Source organism: Diadema antillarum, unplaced genomic scaffold, assembly GCF_040938485.1.
Source record: "Diadema antillarum isolate AM-2024a unplaced genomic scaffold, OU_Dant_1.0 seq00001845_RagTag, whole genome shotgun sequence".
Classification (NCBI taxonomy): Eukaryota; Metazoa; Echinodermata; class Echinoidea; order Diadematoida; family Diadematidae; genus Diadema; species Diadema antillarum.
Window position 1 is genome coordinate 158,081 of NW_027272517.1, and position 12,251 is coordinate 170,331.

At 38.6% G+C, this 12,251-nt stretch overlaps 1 protein-coding gene across 1 annotated transcript in view; it reads left to right on the forward strand.

Moving 5' to 3' along the window:
* The window catches only part of LOC139712707 (uncharacterized), a 37,299-nt gene extending 25,501 nt beyond the window's left edge, over positions 1-11,798 (forward strand). The window contains exons 8-11 of the mRNA XM_071624510.1: positions 3,353-3,480; positions 6,502-6,618; positions 8,685-8,762; positions 11,499-11,798. Of these exons, the coding sequence (XP_071480611.1) occupies positions 3,353-3,480; positions 6,502-6,618; positions 8,685-8,762; positions 11,499-11,585 (410 nt within the window). The 3' untranslated portion in view covers positions 11,586-11,798. The remainder of the gene's footprint in view (positions 1-3,352; positions 3,481-6,501; positions 6,619-8,684; positions 8,763-11,498) is intronic.
* The last annotated feature ends 453 nt before the right edge of the window (positions 11,799-12,251 follow it).

The window sequence follows — 12,251 nt, forward strand, 5'->3', positions numbered from 1 at the left end:
TTTCTAGTTATCAGTATCATCATCGTCATCACCATCATCACCATTATTATTATTATTATCATCACTATTGTTGTTTTATCATCATTAAATGTGATAATGAATCCTTGAACAGGTTAATATACATGGTGTCATTTTATACTGCTTTTCCCCCACTTTGCAACAAGAGGAAGGCACACTAGGGGAACATTTATACCATTTATGTGCCCTTGCACTTTTAGCTTAACTTGTCAAGCTTTTCCATCAGCATTCAATAATCCTACCAAACTTGACCTAGTTATCTTGAAGCAAGCCCACTCAGGTGTAACAATGTGCCTCAATCCAACAGGAAGGCCATGGTGATACAATAGGGATAAGGGGATTAGAGAGATTAGGTAATCTCTATTAATTGCAATGCAGTTCTCAGGCATCTGTACCAATCAGCAGACCAAGCACATCAACGGTTAAAAAGTATTGTACTGTTCTGTTCATTATTTGCTGAGTCTTGTCCACTCCATCTCAATTGGTTGCTGAATACTGATGATAATGATGATGGTGATGATGATGATGATGATGATGATGGTGATGATGATGGTGATGATGATGGTGATGGTGATGGTGATGATGATGGTGATGGTGATGGTGATGGTGATGGTGATGGTGATGGTGATGGTGATGATGATGGAGATGATGGTGATGATGATGATGATGGTGATGATGGTGATGGTGATGATGAGGATGATGGTGATGGTGATGGTGATGGTGATGGTGATGGTGATGATGATGATGATGATAAGGATATCAGTGACATTGATTGTAATTATTGGGATATTTAATAGAAGTAGAAGTATTGTAGTAATAACAAATAATCATGATGATGATGACAGTGATAAAGATAAACAACGACCAAAAAAAATTAAAAAAACATTTAGGCCAATTTTCATGTGATTCTGCTGGAGAAATGGTGAAGTTCGGAAAGTTTGGAAAGTCAAAACAAGAGTTTACTGAGAGTCTGTTAAAGAACAACAACAGTACTGTCAGGGACAGGACAGAATGTAGAGACATAGGAGTGAGCATGATGTATTTCAGTGTTTTCATGTCTGCTAGACAACCATAATGAAATGTTGGCACAGTCAGAACATACATATTGTACTTCCTGCTACTAGCCCATCACGTTGCTTTTGAGATGTGCTATGTCCTCATAGATTCAATGCATGGTACATCTGGTCTCCGACTCAAGTGAGTTTATATTTGACCTTGATACGACCTATTAACTTTATTTAGCACTCTTGCACTGGTCAAATGGGTAATCAAAAGTAGTTTTTATCTGAATGTGGTTGTGAAGCTACAGGTGTACTATGTGCAAAGTATGATAATGCATCTCTTGTGCAAAGTGTAATGAACTGTCAGTTTGTGTTGGTCAGTTTTACGTGCCTGCATACTTGCCTTTATACAACCTATATCCCGGCAGCTTTGACCCTTGGTCAAAATACCAATGCAATACTCCCAGAGTGCATTCTATTGTATTGTATGGACATGAACTTAGTGGCCTTCCATTGATAATGGGTGAGAGTCGATCAGTGTGGTTTGAGGTTGGTACGCACATACTTTGTTTGTGTACTGCGCTATCATGCTACAACTGTATGTCATATGGCAATACTCTATTAGGATTTCACTTCAAGGGGAGTTTTCCCAAATAGACCTGACATTAACCCTAACCATACAGGCCTATTTTTCATTATGCAAATTTTATGAGATATTTCCCCAAAAAATTTATGGATTGAGTGACTGCAGCAATATTAGTAGAACACATCAGTGAAAGTTTGATAAAAATGGGATGATCCTTTCAACAGTTATGAGTTTTTAAAGTTTTGGCTGGCATTGCTGGATGTGAAGTCTACCCTTACAACATTTTGTGTTGTCATGCACACCAGTATGGACAACGTCATAAAGAAAATATATAGAAAATATTTTCACTTTTCTAGCATAATGAAAGAGCAACGTGACTTCATACTTCTTTCAGCAAGGAGGGGAATAGTGTTGATAACAGGTCAAAGGAATGTGTAATTTTCATGACAAAATGAAATTTTATGGAATTCTATTTTCATATTTTCCTTATACACTGTATCATTTTACATATAATGTGACATCATGAACTGTAATAGTCTTCTCATCCAGCGATGGCTGCAACAAAATTGTAAACATGCGAAACTTTTGAATGGATTTTCCAATTTTCATCAAACTTTCACTGACGTGTTCTGCTAATATTGCTGCATTCACTCAATCCACATGTAAACTCGGAGTGTCATCAGATCTTATCAACTGAACTATTTCGTATACACTTATACATTTGATAGTCCCGATTAATTGTGCAGATTTTGCAAATCTAAACACTGTTGGAAAAAACAAAAACGAATTAAGAATCGGGACTATCCAATGTAAAAGTTTGAACCGAACCACAAAATGTCAAATATGAAAAATGATAGAATGTTTCTCAATAATACACTGAGATCATGTGCCATATCCTCTGTGTAGAAACTTTCTATGTAGGAACACAGATGAAACTAATATAATTAAAGTCACAGCCTGTCCAAAATGTGGCTGTCTATCTGCTTACCACTTATATCAACATCAAGCAAATAAACCTAGCAGTGTGGTTATTCGATGTAGGATATGGTTATAAAAGTGAATGCACTTTTCTTTTTCTTTTTGTGGGGGGGGGGGGGTTAACTTTCAGGGTAGGTAATAAATTATGCTCATGTTTCCTGCTATTCTAAAAAAGGAAGATAGAAAGATTCTTTCAAAGGCAGCTCATTGGCAGTGTTTACACAAACCATGGCAGATGGCACACCAGCACTTTGTCAAACCAAAAGTTTTTTGAAATTTACAAATATTTAGCCACCTGATGTATGAGTGTAAATGCAAGATATTCCCTTCAAAAACACAAGTTGACTACTATTCCACCTGTGCTCTTCACTTAGATGGCATGCTTTCACTTTTTCTGTTTTGATCTCTTGTTGTTGTTGTGATTTTTTTTTTGGGGGGGGGGGGGTGCTTAGGGCCATGGATTTCTTTGCCATTTGTAGGATCTATACTGAGCTAAGCTGCCCTGGCCATTTGCTAAAGGGTAAATATTGCGTTTTTGTGCATTTGCCCGGCAAGGGTCAGTGTCTAAAAGTAAAATGTCAGATCTTATCCTGTAATAAAAGTGTCACAATTTGTAGTTCTGTATGCACTGGGTTCAGAAGCCTATGTACTTTGCACAAGCCTGTATATTCAAGCCAAGTCATCTTATGATATGCCCAGGTGCTTATAGTTTCTATTTTATGACAGTAGCAGTACCTTTATAAAGTGTTATGTCTTTTCTGTTTTGTAGGATATATACAGGGAGCTGCAACTTCCAGCCTGCACTCAACCCCCCACCATGCAGTGGAACAGTCCAGGAAGCCGGGTAGCGAAGGTGATGAGCAAGGCTACTACCAGGCTAAACTCCAGGGCCAGCAGGTAGGTCAAAGTCATTACTACTGGAGGGATAGGAAGCCAGGGATTTTGATGTTTAGATGCACTTGAATATCGGCAGTTTCTGTGTTGTAAACAATTAAAACACTCTTTGCTTCCGTTTTCCCCCATTGTCCTATATTCCTGGTTTACCTCAATCACATTTACTTTTTCTGAAGCGTGCCTAGAGTTTTCTCCTGATTTTTTTTTTCCCCCCACTATGTGTAATTAGTTTTCCATACCAGCCAAACACACACATACACAAATAGTAATTCACTAATCTTAGCTTTGAAAGTCATTGTATTCTGTTTGTCATGTGTATGTATGTACATCATCAAATATTTTCTTTTCCCTTTCCTTTATATGTCCTGTCAAGAAGAAGTTATTGCTTTATATGTAGCTGCACAGGATTTCGAGCAAAGATATCAGTATAAAACAAGAATGTATGAGAGAGCATTATGATGTAATTTTGCCATATACGCTTTGTGTATGAACCACAGGAAGGCATTGCTAAAACTGAGGGGCCGACGAGGAAAGATATTAATTAAACAAAAAATACACACACACAAACACACACACAAAAAAACCCCTCAAAAATCAGTACCAGATTCAAGTGGCTGTGTGGGGGAGGGTTGTGGGAAATTTTTTGGCAGAATTTTGTCAATTTATTGACTGCATTGTGACTTGGTACGTGGGATCAGCCGTAAACAGGAAAGCAGGAAACCAATAAAGATACCACCAACAAAAGTGTGGTCAGACTGAAGAGGAAGTAACTTTTCTGTCTTGTTTTTTTTTTTTGTTTTTGTTTTTTTTTTTTTTCATTGGAAGCTTGATTTGTTAATTGTGTTTGGTCGTTGTGTAACTTGGTGTCTTCATTAGGAGATGCCTGGATTTTGTCGTATGAGAAAAAAGAAAAGAAAAAAGAAAAGGTGCCATCATTGATTGAAGTGAATGAAACTAAATTGATTATCTCTGCAACTTTCATCAGTTGCTGCAGAGCTGTCCTTCTTTGGAAACGTGGGGGGGGGGGGGGAAGCAAAATACAATGAATGCAGAACATCTTGCATGTATCAGGTCTTCACAGACAGCCCGCACTTTAGCAGACAAACTTTCAAAGCTATTTTTTGATTGTCTACATAGGAAATGACATCACTGTCATTTTTGTTGTCTTTTTATGGGTATGATGTGTGAAATTCAGTTTCTGCCATTGTTGTTAAGCTGCTCTATGCATTGACATGCAGTCACTGCTATGTAAAATCAAAACAATCTTCACCTTTTTGTGTGCCACATTATTCTGAGACAGCTTTCCAAAGCCATGCCACTTTATATGAAGCATTTATGCTTGAAATGCAGTCCAACAAAGTTGTGGAGAAAATTGCAACTATTTCTGTTATGCAAATAGTAATTAGTATGACTGAGCCGAGGCTAATTTAAAAAAAAGAACAAAAAAATCCTAGTCATGATGACACATACTTTCATGCACAGGTTTAGGAGACATGACTTTTTTATAACACAGTCAAAAAAAAAATCATAATTTACCCTAAAAATGGAACACCACTGTTCCACCCACTGCAAGCTGTATTGTGATGGAGTGGTTTGCCCATGTCAGGTTCAATGTACTGTGGCATACATGTACATGTATTTCGATTTATCAACCAGTTTGTGGGCGGTTGTACATTACTTGCAAAGTTGGCCAGCAAAGTCCGGCATGCAAACATGGCACACAAGGAGTTAAAGACTCGTTAGTGTGGGGAAAGAATGGTGGCCTGATCGAAGAGATCTTCACTCGCTGCCCACCGACGTACATTTGAAAGCTACAAACAGCACATGCCTGCTCGAATAGAATTGCCTGTTGGCGAATGTGTGCATCGAAGCGTACACTCATCAGTAATGTTGTACTCGAGTCGAGATTCTTCATCTGTGTGTCTACTTACATAGAGATCCTTAAAGGACAAGTTCACCCTCATAAACATAAGGATTGAGAGAATGTAGCAATATTAGGAGAACACGTCATTGAAAGTTTGAGGAAAATCGGACAATCCGTTCAAAAGTTATGAATTTTTGAAGTTTTTGTGCAGTAACCGCTGGATGAGAAGACTACTGCAGTGTATGAATAACTTAGATGTCACATGCGTACAACAATATAAGGAAAATATAAAGAGAATTTCACAAAATTCCATCTTTTGAAAAAAGTACATATTCCCTTGAATCGTTACCGACATATGTTAGGGGTAATATTATTCCCCCTGCCTTTAGAAAGAGACAAGTCAAGTGCTCTTTTATTAGTGAAAAAAGTGAAAATATGTTGCATTTTCTTTACATTTTCTTTATACTGTTGTACACATATGACTCACAAGCTGTAGTAGTCTCCTCATCCAGCGGTTCCAACACAAAAATTTTAAAAATTCATAACTTTTGCATCGATTGTCCAATTTTCCTCAAACTTTCACTGATGTGTTCTACTAATATTGCTGCATTCTCTCAATCCTTATGTTTATGAAGGTGAACTTGTCCTTTAACAAAGCTATGTAAAACAATTCTTTACAGGGATTTCCAAATGATATCCAAGTCGCGCCAGCCTTCCCAAGGCATGGTTTCCCCACACAACTGAGTATTTACGATAACATACAAAAGTTTCAGTGCAATTTTATATCATGATAATTTTTTCATCCATAGATAAATTGATTCTTTTTTCTATTCAGATGAAAATTTCACTGTTCTGTCATACTTTAAGACTATTCATGAAAGTCTGCTTTTTGCATGAAGAAGAATTTCCTACTGAAAAAATGTATGTTTAAGAAAATTGATCATTCAGTGTATTTTAGTCTCACTTCAACTATAATACCATTATATTGTCATAATTACGTTAATTGTATATCATACCATTGTCTTGTTTTGGGGTATGTTATGTGCCAATGGTACATATGCATAAGATGGACAGTTTGATTTGATGTCGTGAGTTCTCAATGAAGTGCTATGATGATATTAAGACTGATCCGTGAGACCATACTGTGCCCCCCAATACAGCACCTGCGGCAGCTGAACTCCGCCCACTCCCAGGCCCTTCACCACCAGACGGCCCACCAGCCGCTGCTCACCCAAAGTCAGGTGCAGCCTCACCTTCAGCAACAAGCCCAGGCCAAGGTAGGATGGACAACATACTGAACGTAATGCCACTCCATGCTCCAATTCAAATATTGAGAAGTGGAGTAAAATCAAACTAGCAGAATGATGATATGAAAATCAATGATCCTTGCATGGAATTGTTTTTATTGCAACCGATTGACAAATTGCCCTTCATGAACATGAGTACACACCAATAATTACATTATTTTTTTCATTTAGTAATGGCCATGGTAAAAATCATTGGCACACATACTTGGATGGGATTCAAACTCACAACCTCTTGATTGCTGGGCACGCATCATATCCACTAGACTACTGGGCATCTGCTCTGTAGCCAGTGATGATTCTATCCTGTATGGCAGCAGCGGGTACTGCATATTCTATTCAGATTAATTATTCTTGCACAGAGGTTGATGTTTTGTTGGTTTTTTTTATGCCTCCGCCACGAAGTGGTGCCGGAGGCATTATGTTTTCGGGTTGTCCGTCCGTCCGTCCGTCCGTCCGTCCTTCCGTCCGTCCGTCCGTCTTTCCGTCCGTCCGTAATGAATTTTGTGGACAAGGTAACTATCAAAAGCTGTTGAGGTATCCTAATGAAACTTGGCATGTACATGTATGTGTATTAGGGGGTGAAGTTGTGCCTATCAACTTTTGGGTGCACGTGCTCAAGGTCAAAGGTCAAAAGGTCAAGGTCAAATACATAAAATTTCACTATTTCCACCATATCTATGCAATGCCTGAAGATATTTTCTTGAAACTTAGTGTATGCATGTATTACCCAATTTAGATTCTCTGGTGAAAGTTTGGGTCATGAGGTCAAAGGTCAAAGGTCAAAAGGTCGAGTAAAAGTATTAAAACTTCTTTTTTTATCTGTAAATTGGAAAATTGTTCAAGGTATCTTCATGGAACATAGTATATATACATGTACTGACTGGCAGTGATTATCTAGAGAATGTAGGGTTCATGGGGTCAAAGGTCAGGGGTCAAGGTCAAGTGCAACACTTCAAAATTTTACTATTTCCCTCATGTTCATGCAATGCCAGCAGGATTAGTATTTTTTTTTTTACACTTGGTGTATGCATGTGTAACCTAATAGAAATTCTCTGGAGAGTTTTTTTTTCTTTTTCTTTTTTATTGCCTCAAAGGTCAAAAGGTCAAAAGGTCAAAGATCAAGTGAAAGTGCTGAACTAACTTTTTCCTCCATATCTCGGAAGTGGCTCAATTTATCGTGAAACTTACTGCATATCTATGCATGTTCTACCTGAAAGTGATTATCTTATGAATTTTAGGGTCAAAGGCCAGATGAACATGGTAACAATTTACTATTCAGTACAGAAATTGCACTTTTTCTCCATACCGGTACCATGAAAATTACTCAATGCATAAATGTATGAATGGGTCAAAGTCCTTAAATCCCCAAATACATGCTCTCCTATTCATCCAATTAAACCAAGGTCAAGGAAGGTGAACATTCAACACATTTGTGACAAACTTGTCATTTCAATATTTTGCCAGTTTTGTGAAAATGTAATCACACATTGTCCACATGTACTATCTAGACCTATTAGGAGAATCATGCATTATGGCGGAGGCATAACAGTCGCTATGGCGACATTTCTAGTTTGTTCATTGCACCTTATTGACAAATTGCCTTTTGTCATCTAAAGTACTAATACCCACCGATTATTATGGCAGTGCCTGTGCTGCCACTTTTCATTAAAAGCGGCTGACAAGTGCAGGAAATTGGTCCTTAATGCATGCACTGGACACAAGGTTTTCTTCAATACTCTGCAAACCTGCATCAAAAGAAGCCATTTCACCCAGCTGCCATCTGTTCCTTGTTTGATTTTCTGTTTCCTAAAATCCTGTTGATCAGAATCAGTTATTGAAAAGCTGTCATGTCATCAGAAATACCATTAGACTTCACCCTTTCTGTTTTCCAAATTTCCCCTTAGTTCTGAAACCACTGCTTTGATGGCTTACACCATTTTAAAAAGAAGAAGAAAAAGCATGATATATGTCGTAAAGTTGTTTGTATGGTCATTGATGTAGTCTACGTCATGGTTGTGTTTCGCTTTCACAAACAGCCAAGCATGGCATCCTCCTATGGCAGAAGGAAGCCGGAATCCCCCTTATATCAGAAGAAACCAGCCCAGCAGCACGGGGTGAGTTTACTTGACTGTTTGAGGCTCATCATCATCACACTACCATGAAAATGTTGCCAATATTTTGGTGGAGAAGTGTGCAAAGTAAAACAAAACAAAACAAAATAAAACAAACTAAAACGAAGTACAAAAAAACAGAGGGTCAAAGATTGAAATGTGAATATCTTAACTACCTATTCTCCAAATTTTGGATTCTAAGGATGGTTTAAAATTAGAAACATTACATCCTTTTGTGAGCATGCTGCAATAGTGTCTTAAATTGACCTATTGTGTTTGCAAGCCTCATCCCCACACACAGCTGACCACATCTAGACTTCACTGCAGACCCCTTCTGAGATATGTTTTTGTCTGGCACCTGGCTGTCTCGATGTTTCTGTGGTAGGCCTCTGGAAGTAACGTGGAACCAATTGTAGGTTGGAAAGCTTTGGATCTGCACAGTTCATATACATTCAAAACTGGGAAAGTCAATGCTAGGTTACTTTATCAGAGATTTTGTGGTGACAGGTTATGCACACTCAAGGCAGTAAATCAGCACAGAAATTGTTGAGATTACTAGACATTAAAGTATGGATGCTGTAATTCAAGAGAATGGTTTAATCACATAATTATGCACCTCTTCCACAACGGTTGTTGATATTTTGTGAGGGGAACATCATTGAACATTCATTATATGAACTCTTGAGAAAATTTGTTTAGAATATTTCAAAGTGGTTTGCATATTCATTTCTAGCTGTGATATTAAAGGCCTCTTGTCTGTGTCCTGTGTGCTCTATTTGTCAACACATGGTCAGATTGGGAGAGTAGGTATATATATATATATTTTTTTTTTCAGGGGGGGGGGGGAGGGTAATATTTTTGCCACTGGTTGGTAGTACATTCTTACATCTTTTTAAAGATTCATTAACTCATCTGTGTAGTTCACTTTGTAGTTGGGATATTTGGTGTGGCAAAGGTTACATTCCAACTGTCTGTTGCTATGTGCTTCTTTGTTTCGGAATTGCCTTTTGTTTTGTTGAGTTTTTACTTTTTCCTGTCTTCCTTGTTTCTCTTCCTGTCTATTGTTAGAAAAACCCATTCCTCTGTCTCTCTCTGTGTATATTTCTGTATTTCTCTATCTCTATCTCTCTCCCTCATCTCTCTCATTATCTGTCCATTCGTCTATCTGCATTTCTGGCTATTTATCTGTTCCCCAACCACGGCCCTCCCTTTTTGCTGCATCATTATCTGTCTAACTGTCTTCCTGTGTCTAATCAGCCGTTGTGTTCGTCCTATCTCTGATATCGATTAAAATGGTCAGCCGTAGGGGTTACAAAATTGTAGCGTTGATTGAGTAATGCTCAGAGTGAGCCCTGGTCTCAGGAAAACACCCATGCTGCCAAGGCTAGCTCTGGGCTTTTTATAGTCGAAGGACATTCAGTCTGGCGTAAACCGCAAGTAGAATTCGCCGGAGCAGCCTGTCAAATGTTAGTCACCTTTACTCTGTATGACAGATGTGACAAGTCTGCAGTCGATAAGACAAATATTTGTATTTTAGTCCCTGATGTCCATTGTGTCATTCTGCAAAGACAAATTTGTCTTGTTTATAATGAAAGATCAAACAAAAGGAAGTCATTTAAATTTACCTGCAAGAACAGGTTCTGCGATGTCTCTTAAGTATGTGGTTCTATTTCAGTAGAAATGGTTTCTTTCACACTGTGGATGACCCCTATAGTTCCAGTGTCTATTTTCCACCTGTCAACCTTTGCTGTTAAACCTTCCATTGTTAGTGAGTTAAAAAAATAATGTACAGCACTGATGATTACTATTGATGGTTAAACCAACAACTGACTCACCATAGAATAGTAACCATTTGCCATCACACCTGCAACCTTTACCCACCCTCCCCCCAGCCCCCAAAGAAATCCAAATTTACAGTCAATACTAAAACGATTTTGCCGACCATCTATTACTGTTGTTCTTAGGTTAGCCACTAAACATGTACTTGACTATGTGCTATTAATGCATTGCAAGGAGAAAACTTGTGCATTGCATGCATTCATCAATCTTAACAGACATTGGGTGTGAAAACACATACATTAGTATGTGACAGTGAGGAGGCCACAAAAAAAAAAAAAGAAAGAAGGAAGGAAAGAATAAACTTGTGTTAGAGATGATAGAGTATTGCAAACTGAATCAAAAGTTTGAAGGTTGAGTTGCTCATAGACCCTGGCCGTGGAATGCGCATTTCATCTATCCAACAGACATGCATGGGAACCAAAGTTCCACTTTAAAGCAGGAAACCGGGCCGTGTGGCATTCACACGCAGAGGATGCATTCTTAACCAGTCAGGAGTCTGACTTTGGAGAGATGAGACTCCAAACTTCCCTTTCATTTGATAAAAACATAATGAGTACGGCTGATTTTTGGAGGTGTCAAGTGTTTGTGACCTTGCGTGGTTAGCTCCATTTCCTACTCGGTTTGTAGTGCACAAATTCTTTCATGCTGCTTGTAACTGCTAGTATGGGGACTTGGCAGGTACATGGCAAAAGCATTGCAACATTGCAGGGCTGGTACTGCCGATCAGGTTTGAAATGTTTGCGACTTTGAATGTCGTTTGAACAAAGTGAATTTAATTCATCGTTATCATCACTCTTCATAACAGTCATTATCATTCTTCAGAACCGTTTTTACATAAGTTTTGGTGCTACTATTACTCTCTCTTCATTTCCCCTTTCCCACGCCTCCTGTGGCTGTCAGTCGAACTACTCACCAGGCCAAGGGAGGGGACGGGCTGGCTACACCCCTACTCAGGGACAGCACCCGAGTTCGAGCAGGTACTTTTAGGGGGACACCGATGGGGCACATCCTGGAGCCCATCGCTCCTTGAGGAACCTCGTCTGGCTATGAAAGCCCCCCGTTCTAGGTGCAGGGGCTATCCCGGGGGGTCTATACCTGATTCCCGAATCCCAGGGATGAATTGTGTGTTATGTACATGAGTGTAAAAGCCAAGCCAAACCACACTACTGGTATTTTCTATGACCGTTGTTACATCAAATCTATGCACCACACCGTCACCACAAAACCACAAAGTTTTGTTTTTGTAATGATTTGGCTATATGTATCACTGATTGTTGGTATTTAGACCAGTGTTGAGAAGGCGGAGATAGCCTGCTATGTGTAATATCTGTATGTAGTGTAAAATATTCGGTTTTAAGTGTAGCAATTGATCACATATCATATCTGAAGGAAAAACTAATCTTAGCAGAAAATATCATGTTTTGGGTCTGATGTAAAATTGGATAAGCCAACGGCAGTAGATTTATATGAACCTTTAAGAATTTCGAATCATGGTTACTTTAATCTGGGCAGGGTGTTGTTGTTTTTCTGTTTGAATATGAGACGTATAAAGTCTGTACGTGCATGTTAATGTAAAAATGTATGCTGCATCTAAGTGGTAAGTAAGACGCTAGATCTATGCTTACATCAATCAAAAAATTACAGATGAGTCCA